Raw genomic sequence first — 21,464 nt, 5'->3', positions numbered from 1 at the left:
CAAGTCTCTCCAGTATCTATTGAGTTGTTCCATTTTTCTACCTCCCATGCATGCATACCCAGTGTTAGCTCTTTCAACCAGGCAAGTTTCCCAGGATTTCACAACTCTTACAGTCTCCATTACGGTTTAAAAGCAAGCACAACACAGCAGTGACATTTAACAGGACAGCAAATATATGCCAACAGATGGAATAAAATGAGCTTATTTTGCTTGAGCCACAAACTGGGTACTCTCCAGATGTGAGCTGACAAGCTTAGCAAATATCAGTGTTACCAGATTAGTGGTATTTTGCAGCAAAGAGAGAGGAATTAGGGAAAATAAGCTTGGGCAGCTGATCCAGTACTTAAACCTTCATTCAGTAACTCAGAAAAAGATTGCTTCAGTTCTGACTCTGGGTCTGAATATTCTGACTCTGATCTAAGCCTTGGCTTAGATCAGAGTCAGAATATTCAGACCCAGGTAAAGTCTGGATGTAATGAACAGGGTCTAGACTGCAACTTTCCTATATTTGTTTTGTTTACATCATCCCACTTGCCTGGAATTAATTGGTTGGATGGTTTTAACAAAAGAATAAGTGCAATTGTCTGTGTTCTTCATAGGGTGTTCTTTGCCCCAAAAGAGGTCAGTGGCACTTTGCTGTTGATTTCTGACAGCTGAGACTTTGCTGTTTCTGTTGAAAGGCATTTCCTTGTTTCCTTCAGAGCGCACAGTGTAACACTTTGTGCATCAGTGTGCAGTTTGTGTTGCTTTATCTCTCAGCTAGTAGTACGTGTGCATGAGCTGGAGCATTTCCTCAAATGACCCTTCCAGAATTTGAATTCTGCTTCAATTATATTTATGTATTCTCTTCACCTTGGTTTTTTGGCATGCTATACTATCCCTCTGTCATCTGGCATCAGTGAATCCTTTCCAAATTTAACACCACTCATGCAAAAAAATTAAGTAGGTGTTCTTTTTGAAGAGTTGTATTGGCAGGTTCAGTGTATTTAATGGTCTTAATTAAAAATCATACCAGACAGTCTTATTTTCCTATTCTACCACTCTGACCAGGTTTAAAATAGGCATTTTCACAAGCATTGGATGGGAACTGTATAAAGCATTTAATTTGCATGAAGCAAAACTGGAAGGATGTTTTCCTCCTATAGGTTGTTGGTTTGTTTCTCGAGGGAATTACTGTAGAGGTTTTCCCCTTCTGGGTATTCTTTTGAAGCCAAAAAAACAGAAAATTAACTGCTTCAGCAAAGATATTACACCACAAAGTCTGTAAATATGTAAGCATGATAATGTTGAGAGGGAGAGGAGAAATTTGAATGGGACTCTAATTCCACAGCTGAGAAAGGAAGATTTACTGATGTGTAGAGCAAAGATGTTAAAATGTGCTCAAAATCTGAGATGGTCATGAATAAGCATGAATAAAGAATGTTTACCAGTTGAGACATTATATATTTAGATGTTTTCTTCTCGATGTTCTACAGAAAAAGGAGATGTCACACAAATCTATTACTAGAAATACTAGAAAGGTTGTTTTGAAATTAATCACTATCTTGGGAAATGAGGTCTTATATGCTAGCTTTTGTCACTTGGCAAATGTCCACACTGTTCAACCTGGCCATTTTGTGTAAATGAATCTTCATAAATATACTTCTGAGAATTAATCAGTGTAATCACTTCTCTGACCTATTTGGCAGAGCTAGACTTGGCTGCTTTCAGTCTGTTTAATTTGCAACCCTTGGTCAGAAGGTTTTTAGGAGTTTTATGTTTAGTGTAGATATGAAGAGGCAAATGAGATTGTAAATGATTTTTTTTTTCCTGCAGGAGGAAAGACAGCAGGACCCAGCTCCCATTTTTGCAGAATTTGGTCAGGTTTGGGGCAGAATTCTGAAGGCTGGGAAAATCCACAACTGACTTCACTGTTGTCAGATAGAGCCACACTAAAGACAAGACAGGAGAAAGGCAGCATGTCTGTTTAATGGCATCCTGTCCAGAAAGTGCCAACAAACATATTTCTTTGTAATGAAGCATGTTAGCCTCTGTTGGCACCCTCCTACAACAAGGGTCACTCATTAGTGAAATGCTGTCACAGGCTCATAATTTTGTAGGCCATGACCTATATTTGGGTTGCTCATATGCCAAGCTCTGGTGCACATAGTGTGAGTGGGCATGCTGCCACACCAACAGATGGCCATCTGTAAAGATGGTGCCAGGAGAGGAGCTTCAATAGCCTAAGCATTATGGAGATATTTCAGACATTTTTGTTCCCCGTAATTTGCTCACTAAGAGTAAAGGGAGAGGCCTTTTGTTAATTCAAACTAGAAATGAGAACAGCTCATCAGAACTAAAATCCTTTTCTCTGGCTGCATTAAGTTCAGTGCTCTGATAAATTCAGATTAAACGAAGGGCAGGGGTGTGAGCCTGGCACTCTGATATTGAAAGTTCCAGCTCCAGAAGCAGGCAAGGGGAATCTCAGTAAAGCACATCTCTGCAGTTTGGCTGTGATCTAGCATACATTCATACATTCTTTGCCATATTCCATGAGAATAAGCAGCTGGGACATAGGAGTTCGAACAAATCCCTTGGGAAAGCAGACTTCTCCCATTTCCCTTGAAAGCTCCCCTCTCTCTGTTAAAAAAGATACCTTAAGCTTCCTGAAACAAATGCAGTAACTGTACCATAAAGAGGGCTGCTATGCCCTACTTTTTCTTCCTCTCATGCCATTCAGCCTCTGCCTTTTCCTTCTTTTGTAGGGACCGGATGAGAACGTCAGTCAATGTAGTGGGGGATTCTTTTGGTGCTGGCATTGTCTACCACCTTTCCAAGGCAGAACTTGACACCATTGATTCCCATCATAAAGGGCATGAAGACATTGAAATGACCAAGACTCAGTCAATCTATGACGACATGAAAAATCATAGGGAAAACAACTCAAACCAATGTGTTTTTGCAGCTCACAACTCAGTCATGGTAGATGAGTGCAAGGTACCTTTCACATTTATGGATATTGAGACATGTATATAGCACTGCATGCTTTATTTTATCTTATTTTTTAACCTGCATGTATTTTTCAAATCGTTCTGCAAATAACAATGTGACAACAAGGTCCATGAACCCCAGACATTTTGAATGTGTTTGAGCAGTTCAAAAGATGGTTTTTTGCACTCTTCTTAAAACTTGTCATTTGATGGGAAAAGATCATGTACTTTGTTTACATATCAAAAGGCAAGATGCAGCGTATTATGGAATATGCCAAGACACAGAGAATATGGCATCACCTTCTATGGACATTTACTTAATTTTCTGTGGCAACAGAGAACTTAATTGCCAACCCAAATGAAGGATGGCTGCAATTCAGATGCAGGTGTTGTCACTTGCTGACTGCCTTCATGATATGCTGTTCAGAGGTCGACACGTTGAATGCGCTTTAGCATGAGAATGCTCCTGCAACTCACACAGCACGCTTCTGCTTCTCTTCTGTCAGCATTCCTTCCCCAGGCACTAAGGCACAAACACTCTCTCCCCTCTGTAACCCTTGCTGTAACTAACATGCAATATTAATACTAATAATGATGTCTTGATCAGAGTGAAGTGAGCTTGAGCAACCCCACCAGTTGAATGTGAAGATAGCTCGGGAGGTTAGTGGTTAAAAGTTCACTAAGAACCCACCACTGGGATGGAGCTGTTTAAAATCCAGAGAGAGCTTTGGAAAAGAAGGAGAAAAGAAAGTAAAACAAGGTGGAACTTCTCATTTCATAGTCTTTTTTTTCTAATTTCATAGTCTTTTTTTTTTCACTGATTAATGCTCCAGTCTGATGCTCTGCACTGTCTTTGAGACAGTGGATTTGCCTATCAGCCTACCTTAGCCATTTATCCAAACAGATTCTCTTGTATCTTCCAGTTGCCACAACTGAACCAGTATCTAGCTGTGAATTACTGCACTAAGTTCATTAGCAGATCACCATTTCTATTGGAAATATAATCCTATACTGTCATTTTCAATTGTCTCTGGCCTGGCTTATAATGTTTAGAATGATTTTTTTTTTCCTAATGCTTACTTCCTGAGAATGCAGGCCAAACCTTAATTTTCAGGGGAAGAATTAATATTGAATTCAGGAAAAAAACCAAACAGCATTCATCTTATCTTTAAGTTCTCCCTGAATTTTCCAAGGTTTCAATGACATGATTTTTTTTTTAAATCTTCCTTTTTTTCTGACATGGCTCTCCCCTTTCTCTTCAGACCCACTCTTTTTACTTTTGGAAAATTTAAAAACTAAGATCTAAAATGGAAAGGGAATACAGGCTTACACAAAATTGAGAATTGTCATTAATTTATATTTCTCAAAGAAGGCAAGGACACAAGAGATTAAAATTTGAAGAAAAAAAGGAAACTCTCTGGAAAGAAAGAAAAAGAGCATGTGCACACACACACTTTTTGGATAACTTCTTTTGGAATTTTTTGAAAACTGTTTTTAAGTTAAATAGACAATGCTTGGTTTAAGATTATGTTTATGGAACTGAATACTGATAGTTTTGTCTGCTCCCAGTTTCTCAGATTTGCAGAGAAATCCAAGTCAAGTTAAAAAGTAGTAGCCTGTTGCTGAAATCAGTACTTGCTGCACTTTTTTTTCTCCTTCAGTTTCTCATATCATTTCCCTCAACTGAGGCAACAGATTGCCTCAAAGCCATGGATTAATGGTGCTGTATGTCATCCTAAGCACGCCCTTTAATTCAAGTTTGGAACCAGTGATTTATGAGCAAGAAATGTTTGTTCTTTTTAATTGTTTTAGGTTTGCTCTGCTTACAGTATCAGTCTCATGAAAAGAGCCAGGCCTTACTGGATTGAGCACATGACTGACTTTGAGCAGGTCACTTCTCTTTTCTGTCTGCAAGCTGCCAAAAGGATGTGTTGTTGTGACCTAATTGATGAGCTATGAATATATTCTGGCACTTGCAAAGCATTTGGATCATGTTGAAGTGGTCTACAACTCCCAAGTGTTAGACTTGCAAAGGCATCAGAGAGTAGGATCTGGGGCTTTGAAACAGCCAGCTGTTAAATTTGAAAAGCCATCTCTTCGTCCTGTCCAATGCACTGGTGGGTTGAAAAGCTTACTGCAACTCTGGTCAGGATATGGAAAAGCTAATCTACTAGCATGACCTTTCTATTTACTTTCTGTAATATATTCCATGTATAACACTAGTAGTTTATAATTTTGCATGGTCAATGTACATAATTAATAAGTAGTTTACCTTTGTATGGGGTTAGAGTGGTTGTTATTGCATGATATTTTTGTATTTTTTTATTATCATATTTCACGTGACTGTGTGATTTTCATTTCTGAATAAGCTGTTCATTCCTGTACTTGCATGTTTTCCCCTTCCAATTATCTAAGAAAAAGCTTGACTTTGTTTCAAAAATCAGTGCATTTTGTCATATTTCCATGTCCCAATGCTTCCATGCATCCTGTTTATCCAGCATGGGGAATTTCAGCTCTGTCTTTAAGTTTTCATTTGAAGCTGAAGATGTTAACTTACAAGGTAAGTTAGGAAAAAGTAAGCCATCCACTTAGAATTAAATGAAAGATTCTCTCACTTTATCAAGATCTACATAAATTTTGTAAAGTTAAATTGACATTTTACCTTTTTGATTTTTGATTTTTTAAAGTCATTTGGCTGGAGATTCTTTCTTTAAAAATGGGTTCATTTATACTGGTCTCTGAAATGGAACACATTATCCAGTGTTCACTGTGAGCTGGTAGGTCTCTATAGGTCTTTTACCATACTTAGAACCCAAAAATTCCAGCATATATCTTTACAGGAAAGAGTGAGGTTTTGCTGTACATCATGTGAGACCAGTTTAGCATTACTATGATTTTCTTAATTGGACTGTAGTCAAAATCATTCACTACATTGTTACAGTGGTATGATGAAAAATACTTTCACATGTCTTTTCTTCCATTTTTTTAAAGGTGGTGTAATGTAGGTGAGTTTGTATAGATACACATCTATGATTATTCTGGCCTTGCATATTTTTCATGGTGCATCAGGTATGCAGCTTTGCTAAGGAATTCCACTGAAAAAACCACTATTTTCTACATTTTAAAAAAATCTGGTTTTGACATTATCCAGAGAAATCTAAAAGAGACAGAAGGGATAGAATCTAACATATTGATTTTAAAAAACCAAAACTGCAGTGAAGGTTAAGAAAATGTGGAACATTTTTCTACTACTGATGTTTTCTAGTCATTATAATAAATAAATGAAGAGGAGTCTCACTATTTGGGAGTGTTGTGAATTCTGAATAAATACATATTACTTATATAATAAGTGACAGTGTATGTAATTCCTGTAAATATCATAATCTTCCATATAAAACTCACTACTTTTCTTGTCAAAGTGCCTTGGCCTTTAAGTTGCTTGTTGATGATAATTACTTGCAGGTAACACTGGCAACCAATGGCAAATCTGCAGACTTCAATGTTGTTGAAGAAGAGCCTTGGAAACGGGAAAACTAAATGAAGAGGTTCCTAGCTGCTTCCTTAATAAGTCCTGAAGCTATCTTGAGGCAGAAGATACCACAATTAAGAAGATTTCTCTTTTTTTTTTTTTCCAATTTAACATCTACAGTTTCTGCTTAATTTTGTAACTGAAACTTAGCAAAGATCTCATCAAGTCATTGTAGTGTCTTTGCCAAGCAATGATCCATAGCCATCTGTCTCCCTTGTGTTACTGTTTGGATGATGCACGTGGAGAATGCTCCGTGCAGTGCAATGAGCTCTCACCCACTTCCCCTTTCGTTCAAGACACTGAGAATGTAAATGCTGCAAAATGGGAAGATCAAAGTGCCAGTACAGTTCACTACAGGGACTCAGGGTCACAGATACAAGAGAAACATAACACCACATAAGCCTTCAAGTGTTTTGGTGACTCTTGTGGCATACCTGATCTGTTTATCACTGTATGGCTAAAATACCTTTTGAAAACATCCCTGAAGATTTCCATTTGTTTTGATAATAACAAGCACTGTACTTTTGTGCCTAGTTGTTCTTCAAACTGAGCTTAGATCCGGGGGCAGGATTAATGCATAGAAGTCAATAAATTGTCCCAGACATTTTGTTAGATCAGTACAACTAAAACTTAGCATCAAGAGAAGACCTTCAATTTGTATGTGCATGTGATGTGTTTCTATCAGATGTCCCAGGGCAGGTGCAGCCTTTCTTTTATGCTGGGGCTGTGCTGCTTTGTGACCACAATGCACCATACAATACAAGGCAGTATAATTACAGGGGTAGTAGTTCCTTCACCAAAATCTATGGCTGATGTGCAAAATATAGAAAACCATGGACTCAGTTGTGCCATTTTTAATCAAAGTAGGTGGTACCTTACTATTCACCATGATGTCAGAGGAGTTTCCGCCATGCATGGGAAGTAGGGTACTACTAAGATTGATTATGGATGTCATGATTGGGTACTTGATCATGAGCTGCAAACAAGAGCTCTGAATCCATTACTCTTATAGAATTTTTGAATATAATCATCAGTAGCATTTGCTATAAAGTGAAAGCCATCTTTCGAGTACATCATGTTTCATAGAGTGGCTAAATCCTGAATTCATTGCTAAACCAAATTCCATATAAAGTTAAGAGAATTTGTCTAGGATTAGGACTGAATGAAAATGAAGCCAGAATTTCAGGATTTAGGCCAGTATGTTGCATTACATCTCTGTCTCTTTTGCAGAGTAATAAGTATATAACTCCCTAATGTCAGAGAAATGTTTCTTTGAGCACATGGCATCTGAATTAATGAGACAGAGTTTGATCAACATACTATATCTGACTCAACCTGTCAGAAGAAATTGCAGTGAGAATAAACACCTTATGAAAATTTTTTAAAGGTGCTTGTTAATACTTAGCAATTTTAAGATGCTGGTGAATACCATTATACTGTTAGCAATGTTCCATAGCAAAGCTGAGCCACGTGGTCTTGGAAGGTTCTTCTCACAGAACAAGATTTGTGCAATTTTGGGGGGAGCTCTCAGAAGTTTTCAGAATGAATCATAATATGAGCATATGGTGAACTTAAAAATGGCAAGAAACAGAGTTCAAACATTTATGGAAACAGGCCATTTAGTGTCTATGCTCAGACCAGTCATGGGTTTAAAGGGGAATAATGTGTTTAACTGTAGAGTGTTATTTGGCTCTGTAGAAGCTATTAAAGTAAAAATATAATCTGCTTTTGTTCATCTGCATTCATATAAATATCTCTGAAACTGCACATGGACCTAAGCCAGCCAAGGCTACTTGCATCGTTAATGATGTGCAAGATCAAGTCCACTGTCAGAGTATCCCTCATTTAAGCATTTATCGTGGAATAGTTTTCTTACCACTGTATTTTTGTCATCACTTGAATGCCATGGCCAAGCAAATCCTAAGCAAAATGGCCTATATAATTTAACCAATATTGAACCACTGTGAATTCTGTAGGCCTCTAATATGTTTTAGAGGGGGAGGCCTTTCCCAAAGGCCTCCTGAAGGATCTTGAGGATTTAATTTTTTTTTTTTTTTGTGAAGGATGGAATTGTAGATTTCTCAGAGAAGTGGCAGGCAGGTTATATTCTCTTTTCTTCAGTCATTGCTATTAGCATATCCAGAGTTAACCTCTGTCTAGCTATTGCTTTTCAAGTAGCATTCCCTGGGTTATGGGCCAGAAATGTGCCTGGGATGGTGTGTAGGTACTGTAAAATGTTCCCTACTCTGAGGGTGCTGGCTTTCATCAAGTGAAATTTGCTGTCTCTTGAGGGGCAGTTATATCCAAGAATGAACACGCAGCATTTACCCCAATTTATATCCAGCATTCTTGAGCAGTTTCATGGCACAGCTCACCCCATTAATAGATGATTTTTTGTCCTCTTCACCACAGCAGTTTCTTAGGAGCAGCCACACTGATTGCTTGCATTGAAAGTAGCTTTAGAAAATTGGTCCATATACTTTTAGCTGTCATTTGAAACTGTTTAGCAGTTGGAAACAAACAGGAATGTCAGCAACATGTGACCAGGCAGCTCCACAAAATTACATATTGAGAAACACTTAGAATATGCTTACAGTTATCCACTTGGGATGTAATGCCCTTTGAAGAGTGCTTCTTTGGATGGAGACTAGGGAAGGAAGGAATGCAGTGCTAGAGAAACCCCACCCACAAATGGGAAGATAAATTTGGATCTTTTGATAGGATTAGAATTGCAGACTGTGATTTTAAAGTGGTAATTCTGTAGATACAGTAACTCAGGGATTTTTCAAAATATAATTATGACAGTATTTCTCTATTTAAATGTGGATGTGGGAGAAGGAGAAATGTTGGGTTTCATATATTCCTCTGCTTGTAGTCTGACTGAATATTTAATATAGTGTTACTCCAGTGCAGCACTGTATTAAATCATCAAAAAGCTTTCCATTTATGTGGGAAAATGTAACTCACTCTTGGCTTTCATTTCTCGATTTGCTCATTCCATGAGGCTGGGTTGCTACTTAACTAAATAAACAGAAAATAACCCAGGGACCATCCACTTCAGCTAATCCAAGGTTCACGTTTCAGCAGGCAGTGCTGGTTACTGGCCAGCCTCCTTTTACTTTCACTAGGAGTCTCAATGCATTAATTTGCATCTGGCAAATTTTTTGTATCTGCTCACAGTGCTGGGGTGGCAAAGTCAAAGAAAAAGCTCAGTGAAAAGTCATTTGGTTTCTGTGTAGTTTATATTAACATTGTTTTCTGCTGCTCTGTCGGTTCCCTCCACCTTTGTCTGTGCAACTGTGATATCCTTTGGCCTTTAGATTGCTGGCAGCACATTGGCACATGGAAGAGTCTAGACCAGGCAAAGACTCAGTTCATTGCATACAAAATTACATACATGCTTGCACATTTGCTTCATGCATTTGCTGCTGAAGCTGGGTCAGTATTCTCATAGTATCTGTTCACTGAAAGTAAAGCAGGCTGTATGTTAGAACTGCAGGAGAGGTGGAGCACTTTGCCACTTAAATTGTTTCTTCATTGCTTCCCTTGGAAAACAACGTCTGCACCAGCCTTTTAAGAAATGTGTGTGGGTCTTAGACACAAAGATTCTTCAAACATGTAGGGCAAAAGCCACTTGGTCCCTATTAAAAAATGTGGTTTTTCCATTCAAATTGGTGAGAAACTCATGCCTTTGAAAAACTGTTTGCAGTAGTAAAAACTGTGCGTGCAATGTTTTGACTACGTGAAAACCCCACTGAAATCTGTGGGAGTCACAATGTTCCAGGAAAAATCAAGTCTCTTCCTGACTCTGTTAAGTTATAAGACATTTCACAATCCTATCCTAGGGAATAGTCTTTGTCTGCTATTTATAATGAAGTTGATTCTCACATGGAAAAGATTTCTGCCAAGATACTTCTTTTATACCTAATTGTTTCAGTGCTACAAGTCCAGCACTGAATTTAAACTCAGCCCAAAAATAAGGCTCACTCTCATTACAGATTTTTCCCTTGTTTTTTCTGAGATATAGATGATCTCCATTTCTTTCTCAAAGCACATGGAATTCTAGACTTTATGCCACTTTTAAAAGTAGGAGTAATATAGATTTCTAATTTGTTTTCCATCACTCCCAGGGCCACTAGTTTTCTGGCAGTAGACACGCAGAAGAGTAGACTGTTCATCTGAGAAGCTGAGGCATCGGCATGTGAACAAATTTATTCTGGTGACTTGCCTCGATTTTCTTTGCTTCCTTGCCTTCATCTGTGTTATTGCAGCCTTGTTGTAGCAACACAGAAGCAGTTGCACAAATCCCCATAATTATAGGCAATAATAAACCTCCCCTCTAACATTCACTTCTCTTTCTATCTTTAAAAAGGCTCTGAGCTTTAGTACCAGGCTCAGAAGAATCCTTTTGTGGACACATAAAGGTATAACTGTTTCTCATCTCTTTAATTTCCATTCAGATCTTTTTATTGCTGCATTTGAATTAATTTACAGAAGGATAAATAAGGGCACTTTATAAAAATGTACTGTAATATTATTCTGTTATGAGCCTGAAGACTATCTTGATTTTATTACTGTGACTTTTAAGGCCACAATTACGATATTTTTCATATTAGCCATTATGATAGGTGTGTAGTCCATTGAGACAGTTCACCTTAGCTATAATTCACCATATAAGATTATGCAGAAGCACCTGTTCCCAGCAGAAAGCATTCTTGGAAAGATGAGTTATTTTCTTCTCTCCAATAATATTGGTGACTTTGAAGGGAAAATATTTACCCAGTTTCCTTTGCCCGAAGAATGGTATAGAGAGTGTAGCTTTAAGTAGTAAAAAGAACAAACAAAGGATTTACAGTTGTGAAGTGTCAAAGAAGGCAGTCAACTGTAAATTACTTGTTCATCTTTGCCATGCTGTTTTTGAAAATGTTGTGTTCTTGCTCATGATTTTCCTGAAACAATGTGTTTGGTGTATATTCCTTCCAAAGTCATCAGTCTTTCTTCCCCATGGGCACCAAGGCTGTGTCTCCCCCCAGACAACGCACAGAGCCGAGGCAGGACTCCTGGGGAAGCCCCCAGCAGCACTGCCTGCTACCAGCTCTACAGTGGGGGCCTCCCTCAGTTTTCCTCCTGGTCATACTTCGTGTTCAGTGGAAATCTGCTACTATGAATGAGTCAAACTGCTGCTGATGTCCAGGTCCTGGTAATTCTTTTACTTCTCTTTTGAGTGGCCTCCCTGGCACAAGATTCCAAGGAACTGTCCCTTACAGGTGCCCACCATCCCAGAGACATCTTCTGGGGAAACCCAGTGCCCACCATCCCAGAGACATCTTCTCCTGTTCAGGGGAAACCCAGTGACTCCCCACTAATGGTTGGTACAAATCTAACAGATAAAGTGGTTATGCAGTTTCAATTAGGAGTCTTACAAAAAAGCCAGGTTACAAACATTGGAAAAGCCTAGAGCACATGACTGAGCCACTGAGTATGTCTCTACTAAGTCCAGGATGGAAATAACCAACAGCCTAATGCAAGATTTGGGGAGACAAGAAGACTTGTGAGGTTTCTCACTTAACCCAACCTTTGATCTCCTTTCATTTCTAACTCCATCCTGCTGCAGAGCCAATGCTGATCAATGCTAGAGCATCCAGTCTTTCTAGTTTTCTACTCACCATTCAGGGGTCCTGCAACTGTTTTTAATGATGCTCTGTGGCACACACCATTGCACAAAGGGAAGCTGTCTTAGGCAGCATCACACAGCCTGGATTGTCTTGTACCTGTATATTGCTTTGTACATAAATAGTGTAGTCGACTGGAATTTTTGTATCATTCTATTCCATTCATTTTTTCTACAGTTTTTCAAAGACTGTAAGCAAACTGTGCTTGCATATTGATTTTTCAGTCAGTATTGTAGATTATAGCATTTCCATGTTGGCGTTTTGTATGGACTTGTGAGTTCTTGTGTACTACAGGTTGTCCTTCCTACTTAAAGACGACTGCACACACTTCCATCCAATATATCCTGCTCCTTTCTTAAATATATCTTATTTCCTATGATCCAGTATGAGCTCTTGCTTGTAGAATGCATCAGAAGAAGCTGAAAATGTATTTATAGTGTTAAATATTGTGTGCTCAACACTGATTTAGTTAAGAATAATACAGGTTTTAGGGATTTGTACTTGTTCTCTGGAAACTACAGTGTAGACTGAATTAAATTACCTAGTATCTGTGATTTACAGACACAGAAATATTTTCTTATAATGTTTTGTATGGGAAGGGAAATAATCCTTTAAAGGTGATCTATACCTTAGAACAAAATCAGTTTTCTTATGACATTTAGGATCAATGAAATATTTTTGTGCTATGTTTGGTGATGAATTATAGACAAAGCACAAAATGCAAGAAGCAAATAGGAATTTCAAGATGTCCTTAAATGCTGCAGTTCATCATGGAACAATACTATAATAATCTGAGCAATCTTCTAGATTGACTGTCTTGGGCAATCGTCCCTCACTTTTATAATTTTTCCTGATGTTACCTTTGCCAAATCCTGCAGTTCTTCCTTAGGACCTGTTAATGTATAACTGACTGGCTCAGAATGCAGTTTATAGAAAATAGATCTGGGTAGGCAAAAAAATATGTTGTCAGGCCCCATCCATCTTGCTACAATACAGTGTGTGTGAGTTCAGCCTGTGGAAAAAGTTCAGGATTTTGCCATCTAATTTTGCCTTCTTGAAAAAGGACCAACAGAACCACCATGGGACCAATGTAACTAGGTAGCATCCATAGAAATACCTCCTCTGTTCTTAAGTATTTTTAAGAGAATAACCACTATATTTTTCAACCCAAATGACAGTTACTTCTCATTTTGGTAATTTCTTCCCATTAGGCAAATACCTGTTGCCATCAAGGTCATGGCTATAACAATTTCAACTCAATTAATAAAGAACTGTTTCTAGAGGAATAAAAATAAAATAATATAAATATTCATAACAACTATGTAACAAAGAAAAAAATCTTCTATGGCCTACTAGCTGTTTGACTGTAATTCAAAACAAAGAAAACATGGAAGAGGAAGGACTGCTGTCCCAGTGTGACTGATACTGGGTATCTCTTCAGCTATTCAGAAATCCATGGGGCCATGTTATTCTGCGGAGGTTTTGGAGCCTACGTTTCTAGTAGATATATATGTAGGAAGTGTGTTGATATACCCTTGTATTTTGATCTATATTGTATTTTAAATCAGATGTAACAGGTATTAACTTAATAGGAATTGCAGGTAGAATAGTGCTGAGTTACTAATAGCTGTAAAACCTTATCGATACCAGTTTTGACATTTTGTTGAAGCATGATGTCCAGTGCCTCTCTGCACTTAGTGTAGATAATGTAGCTATCAATACGTAATTTCAGTGAAATGGTGTATACAGTATGTGTAGCTGTGCTTTAAATTAATTTAATTGGTTTCTGTGTATTGAGCCATAGTAGAAAATTAGACTGTGTTTTAAAATTTTGTTCAACTTTCTGTTTTTCATTTATATCTGGGTTTGTTTCTTTTTGACCGTTCAACTGATTAGATTCCACAGCTTAGTAACTACTTTATCTGTCTCTTATGGAGCACCCAGGTTTAATAACATTCAGAATCGTGTATGCAGCCAGCTTATTGTAAATAGGTTTCTTTTAGTTTTCAGTATCTAACCAGTATGGTGTGTGTTAGAAGCTGCATGTGTGTAGTTCCCTGGCAGTGAGTGAAAGTGATCCCAGCATAGGTTTGCTGCCTGGTGAATACGCTTGTTAGGACATAAAGAATTAATGTTCGCCTGGAATGATAAGTTTCTGTTTTATTTTCTTCTTGTTTGCTTCAAATGTTTGGACTCTTTATCACCACAAGCTTAGTAAGTCACTGTTTAAATTGGCACAGTGAATCAGGGGAAGTCCATCTAGCTGCATTCCTGCTGGATGCCCGGGCTGTTTTTGGCTCTGTGCATCATCAGCCCTTAGTCACCTCACAGCATCAAAGGATCCCTCTGAGGCACTTCCAGTCCCTCCTTGACCACAGGTGCCAGGAAAGCAGTGCAGTCCCACAGCTGGGGCTGGGCAAGCCTGCAGGCAGCAAGGGGCTGCCAGTTCTCTCCAGAGTGCCTGAGGAGTACCAGTAGGAACCTCTGCTTCGTCCCTCTAGCAGGAACAGTCTCTGAGAAGGATGAATCCACTCATGGGCAATGGGGCACTGTTTCTTTCGTTGCTAAAAAGGGATATTAGCATTTATTGGAAAATAAATGCCAAATTAAATACCTCTAAAGCTACTGTGGTTGTTGTACAGGCCTGTTATTTACAAAAGTATGTCTGATCATAAAAACAGACAGATCAACTACACAGTCAGTGGCAAAAATCTTCTGATATCCGAGCTACAGTTCAGATCTATGAAAAAATAGAACCCTGCAGCAACAAGAAGCTGATTCATTCCTAGATACTCTGGACCTGGGGCTTATAAATAGAATCATCCCCTCTAGGCAGAAAGAAATAAAAATTAGGCAGGCCCCAAAGCATGGAAACTATCCTGCTTGGTGAGTCCCATTATGATGCTTCAGGATGAATTGCACACTGGAGTATTCTGTGCTGCCTGCTCATCATCCCTTGCCCCTTCTTTAAGGTGACCAGGCATGAACTGGAATGTTTTGCAATGTTCTATTGTAAAAAGGATTAAAAAGGAGAAGGATAAGGTTGGTCTTTACACACAGAAAGTTCCTGAGATTTTGAAATTACATGCTGTACAGTATCTATAGCACAGTTTGTTTAGAAATTAATAAATGCAGATGGTAAAATTTCTCCCAACCCTGGGCTCTGTTCTTGTATATTGTAGTTGGAATGCCCTGTAGACTGATTCTATTTTTGTAGTTCAGATCCTTTCCTCTTTACAAGGATTGTTAGTCATTTGCTTTTAATGCTTTCTTACAGACCGAACTGATTTCTGTAACTTCCATGTATAAAACAACTAGACATTCTTTCTATACTGGAAATAGTCATGAATATAATATTTCACTAAGTGTTGTACCTCTTATGTACATATCATCAATAAATGTTGATTCATAATTTTCACAGCTTACATCTGTGACTTTTCATTTCAGCCTGGGCTCAAAATGGGAATGCTTTAGGAGTTTTAGCATTTTCTAAATGAAAATGCTTTTCATTTGGATGAAGCAGTCTGATGAGAGAGGCTGCCTGTTCTGAGAACTACACGCAGGGTAGAAGATGGACCTGACTTTGCCAAAGACTTAGAAATCTCATCCCTCACTTTATCCTCCAAATATTCCAGGATGCTGGCTGCAAATGAGCTCATTTTCCACAAAGGCCAGGATTCACTAATTTATTCTTGGCAAGAAGAGAAGTGAAAAGACGTTAGAAGAGTAGGAGGGCACAAATCAATGGCTGCAGTTGCTTTAGAAACCTACTTCCCTCCCGTGGCTGCTAAAAAATAAACCTTTTATTCATAGCCTTTCTAAAAAAATAATAAACAAAGCCTGTAGCGGAACTGGTGGAGTTCTTTATAAAGAAATCAACAGTATTTAACACATAAATTAAGAGATCTCATGGAGTGAACCGTGGCCCAGTGGAGTGGCAGTTCGCCAAGTATGGAGAGAAAGCTCCAAGGTTGCTGCATGCTCGGAATAGCAGGCGCTGCGGAAATAGCACAGCTACCGGTGTGTGATAAGGCACAGCCGAAACCTCGGCTGCGAGCACTCACAGTCTGCACAGCCCTGGGCTTTCTTGTTCTTAATCATCCACTTGAGAAATTTCCAAAGAAATCCAGGCATGGCAGGAAGTGGCTTTGGCAGTGCCTCAGCTGGCAGCCTGCCCTCTGAGTCAGTAACGAACTAAGACCTGATGTGGTGCTGGGAGAATCTTTGGGCAAAAAGTAAATCTGATTTACTGAAAAAGTGAATCTATCTGCTGCCATTTTGATACCAGAGCAAAAATGTCCTGATCTGGCCTCATCAACAAGTGCTGTTAATAAATGCATTCTGTTAATGTAAAATTCCTCTCTCAAGTTTTTCCAGGATGCCCATCCCTCACATACTTCATGTGCACTGTGTACATTCAAATTCCTTCCATAAAAGGAATCTGTCTGCTCCTCTGTTACACAGCAGAATAAAAGTTTAAAAATAAAGGCTCGACACCAACCTGTGTACATTGCTTTTTTCAAAGCAATGTTTCTGCAAAATTACTTAAAATAACCAATCCTCGCAGGAACCGGTACTGCAATTATATGAAGCTGACCTTTCTGAAAATACACACCCCAAAGGCTGATCCTCTAAGCCCTTCAAGCTCCTTGTATCCCTTTTCTCCATGTCCATAGCCTTAGAGAAAAAAAATATTTCAGGAGTGTGTTTGTGTCTGGAATGTGTTCCTCTCTACAGGAAAGAATCTGCTAAAAGGGGATAATAAAAGCCAGTGAGTTATGAATCATGAACCCATAGTAAGAGATATTTCTGTATCTCCTCTAAGGCATGAAAGAACAACTGAGATAATACTTCGGGGTTGTTAGATTGGAAACAGTCTTCTCTTTTGCATTAGTACAGGTGACCAGGACAAGGTTATGAAACAAACAGGTGGCCCCAACGTACAGCGCTTTAGGAGGAAAACAGCATTAAAAATCACACTCACTTGGGCTGGGTTATTTGCAGCAAGCACCTGCATTGCAATAATGTACAAACACTCTAGCAGGGCTTGGTGCCATTTTGCTTCCAAAGCTGAGCAGAGCCCTGTGCAGGCTCCCAAAGCTGAGGCAGCTTCCCAGGCCGGCAGGTGACTGCCTGCTGTCTCGCTGTGCAGCGTGCAGTGGAGGCAGGCAGGAGAACAAATTGCATGCAATATAAGGGCTTGTGGTCCTGGTGGCTGGGGCAGGCACATTCTGTGGTGATAAACAAGATGTGTCTGTGTACACAGATAAATGACAAAACTGACTGCTGCCCACCAAAACTACAGGAACAAGGTCTGGAGGAGCAAGGCCTCACACTCTTGGTAGGGCTTCTGAAGTACGGGGATGGGCATTTAGAAAAGCAACATAGGGTCTGTTTTACACAGTGTTGTGCTCTTCATTCTCATTTGTGACTGAAGTCACAAAAATCTTTGCTTTTCATGTAGTCATTTGTAAAACAGATCCGTCTCCCATGTCTTCTACTGGGGTGCCTGAAGAGGCTGCATGGATCACTCTCCCGTGATCCCTGAACATCCCTTGGTGAAATGCTGCTGAGCAGATGTGCAAGGGAGAAAAGGCAGATGACTCCCAGTGCAGTGAAGGGACAAGAAGGAAGCTTTTTGCCTTCCTAGCATTTCCAAGCTAGGAAATGCACTCAAAAATCATTTCACTATTTCGCCCAAGTTACCAGTGTTATCTAAATTGACTGGATCATTTCAGCTTTGTTTCTGAACGAGGCTTCTCCCATTTTTCACTGGCCGGTAAACAATAGGCAGGCTTGATACCTGTCCTCTTCATGGGTGGAGGGGGGAAGTCAACCTTCTTGAACAAAGGGTGAGTTTGTTTTTAAATCACTGGCTGAACAAACAAACATCCCTACCTTGAGTTTGTTTCAGACTTTGACTTGACTAATGAAAGAAAGATTAACTAGAAAATAAACCACTAAAGAACTTCAGGGAAATACCCAAGAACTATAGAGCTAGTGAATCTGAAGACCTACTGCTGGAAAACAAACCTGCTGAACAGAGGAGATGCTTGTGAAACAGTTTTACAGGAAGACAAACTCCATGTACTTGCACACTAGGTTACAGATAAACAGGCAATGCTTGAACAAAGCCAAAACAGAGCATAATATGTGGATCCAAAAAGTAAAAGGAGCCCAGCATTTGCTCTGAGGATTGTATCACGGATGGCTGTAGTCCACAGCATGTGCAGGAGCATTCTTCTCTCCCTTTGTGTGCGGTTGTCAGCTGAGATCACTGTGTCTCGTGTATGGGGCTCAGCTGTCATGGGCTCACCTTAGATAAACTCAGCTGCAGGAAACTCTCTCCCTAAGCTAGCTCTGGTAAGGTGCTGCTAGCAATCTGCAGCAGCAGCCCTGAACAGGAAGCTTGCTTTTAAAAAAAGTACTTTGATAAAATCTAAATCTAACTTTAAATATAAATATAAATAATATAAATATAAACTCAGACTTTAACCCCATCATGGGGCAGAACAGTTTATTACTGTTTCTTATAAGAAAAAATGGAAGTGTGGAGTCTCAATTCATGCAAGGGAAAATGTGGTCACTGAAAATGATCTAAGGGGTCTTTTTTTCAGATTTATCCAGGAAAGAAAAGCCTTTTTTCCTGCCAGAAGCTAGATGATTTATACATCATGACTAGAAGTAAATTTAGAATTAAAGCTAAAACTCAGTTGTACCAAAGCCATTTGGTACCAAACAGTACTAAACAATTTATACACTTCCCCATGAGACTGGCAATAGGGGCGTTAAAACTGACTCCATCCTACCACAACTGCCCAAGGCAAGGCTTTCAGATGGCAGGTACAAAATTTAGAGCCTTCAGAGGAGTGGAAAATGCCTTACTGCATCCTCCTCTGCCCTGGGTTGCTCTGAGAGGACTTCAGGACAAACTCAGCAGACCTAAAAGTTTCTGGATATGCAGAGTCTCCACTGCCTATGAGCCATGTGCTGATTTACCACTGCCAGCCTATGTACCCTTAATCTCAGCTGGGCCTCAGCTTCAGCAGCAGCAGAAAGTACACTTGCTCCCCTAAATTCTAAGTGGGTGTTTGAGTGAGACTTTTACTTAATTTTCAAAAAAAAAAAAAAAAAAGCTGGAGGTTTTTCTGAGAAATGCACTTAAATTTATGACATCTTAGACTTTAACAATCCTGGGGTTTGTTTGCATATCTTTTTTTTCCAGTGAGACCATAAATTACTTCTAAGAATTTCATTTTAGTAAAGGGAAAGCTATACTATGTATTAGACATGGAGATTCTTCCCCCACCCCCCACAAAAAAAAACCCAAACAAAAAACCACAAAAACTGCCCCAAAACCCCAAACCCAACCAACCAAAATAAAAAAAAAAAAACAAACACCCCCAAAAATAAACAAAAAGAAAAAAAGAGAAGAAATTTATACAGCTGTATCTTCTATATGGAATATTAAAACTTGATAAAACTATGTCTGTTTCTGAGAAAAAAAAGTCATCTTCTTTTTTGACAGTTTTTGTGGACTTGTTTTGATCAAAAACTTCATAATTTTCAGAATTTTCTTTTAAAGAAAATCTAAAGACATTCACATCAGTGTTCAGTGCACACCTTTTTGTGGCAGAGGATGTATTAAGGTGGGTCTCATTCCCCTACTTTTTCACCCAAAACACTTTTTCCTGTAGAGTAAAATAAATAAATTCATTTTAATAAAAATTTTTAAATAAAAAAGTCTGAGACTCCTTGAAGGTGCCACTCAGACAAAACCTTTCTATTGGTTGCTGGAACCATCCAGACAAAATTGAAAAGCTGTGTTTAAAGCATAGGTAAAGCTTTTACTGCCCCTGCTTTACCTGCACTTTGACAATAATCAACTGCCTTGAGGTCAGGAGAGCTGCTTTGATGGTGGATTCTCTTCTAGAGTTTTAACTTTTAAACACCCCTATGCAGCAGCTCACTTGGCCAATGTGAAGATCTGTATCAACCTTGCACTTTCCCAACAGGAAGATAAGCAAGGAGCAGAATTGTCCCATCCCACTGTAAGAGGAGTCAGGGAGGATTCCTTTTGATAGATTTCTTGGGTGAAAATAATGCCCAAAAAGCAGCAAATACTGGAGAACCATTTATTGATATAGAATATGGTTCTGACCAGAGAGGGATAGAAAAGAGACCAGAGAGAGAAAAAGGGAGATGGAGAGAGTAACTGCTTTTATCTGCCAAGGCTGCTCCCACAGCTCCATTTCCCAGGCATTTTTTCCCAGGCATCCTTGACACCTGGCACGTGTCAGGGCTTTCAGCACCTGTACAGTCCCTGCAGTAATTTTTCACCTCATGTGTAATGTATGTTAAGGCATAAATAAAAATCAAATCAGTCCCTCTCAGAAATGTTTTTGAAATCTTGCCTTTACTACCCTTACTCCAAAGGGATGAGAAAGAGAAGACAAAAAGTGCAGTCTCTGTGCTGTACAGAACACACAGTTAGTCATCTTGCCTAAATTTGCCTCTCCTCATTGCCACAGCTGCTCGCCCCCAGCATGGGGGATGCCATGCAGCAGGGCATAGCAACAGCGAGAAATAAGTTACCAGGGGAAAATTCAAAATCAGCTTGCAAATGAGGTGGTAGATGTAGAGGATGACTTGGAGGTGGGGGAGGTTCACAGGAAAAGGCTCTTTTTTCCTTCTTAGAGTTGTGAAATATTTGAGTGCCAGAGTGCTGGCGGTGTTGAAGGTACTTTCCCAGTTGCAGTACAGAAATTTCACTCTCCCTTTACATCCTTTCCCAGAAATTGCGCTCTCCCTCCATCCTGAACCCCCCAGATTCATGCCCAGAACACCTTTGCACAATTTTTTCCACCCTTAAGGAACAGGAATTTTGTCACCCACGCCCACACAGCTGGAACCACACCCCAAGGAACAGCCCTTTTCCTGCCACCTTTTGTCCTTTTCCCCTGCACAGAGAAGAAGTAGTCAGAACCTGTGGCTACCAAAAGGGCAGGTATTTTACTAATCAGAGCTCTTGCAGAGACTCAGAGGCATTAGAGCCTTGAACTGTTTAATAAAGCTTAAGAAAAAATTATTGTCTAATGGCCTAATATAGCTTAAAATAAACCCATTAACTGCTGACTTACAAAATACCCTGGGGTCTTTGTATGTGGAGGCAGAACACAGTTGTCAGAGGATTTATTTCCTTCATCTACAGAAAGAATAATCAGGACCAGCCCTACCCAGAATGATATGTGCTAAAGAGACACTTGGCAGTTGTCTCCCAAAAATATTCCAGGC

At 39.3% G+C, this 21,464-nt stretch overlaps 1 protein-coding gene across 3 annotated transcripts in view; it reads left to right on the top strand.

The window, feature by feature from the left end:
- Positions 1-15,595, top strand: part of SLC1A2 (solute carrier family 1 member 2) — an 87,005-nt gene extending 71,410 nt beyond the window's left edge. For 2 of the 3 annotated variants that reach the window (XM_030948593.1, XM_030948591.1), the window contains exons 10-11: positions 2,745-2,976; positions 6,432-15,595. In XM_030948593.1, the coding sequence (XP_030804453.1) occupies positions 2,745-2,976; positions 6,432-6,506 (307 nt within the window). In that variant the 3' untranslated portion in view covers positions 6,507-15,595. Of the gene's footprint in view, positions 1-2,744; positions 2,977-5,467; positions 5,530-6,431 lie in introns of all 3 variants that reach the window. The other variant, XM_030948592.1, reaches the window with a different exon arrangement.
- The last annotated feature ends 5,869 nt before the right edge of the window (positions 15,596-21,464 follow it).

The sequence above is a fragment of the Camarhynchus parvulus genome, chromosome 5 (genome assembly GCF_901933205.1).
Source record: "Camarhynchus parvulus chromosome 5, STF_HiC, whole genome shotgun sequence".
NCBI lineage: Eukaryota > Metazoa > Chordata > Aves > Passeriformes > Thraupidae > Camarhynchus > Camarhynchus parvulus.
The sequence above is the reverse complement of the archived record's forward strand: the minus strand, read 5'-3'. Positions and strand labels throughout refer to the sequence as shown.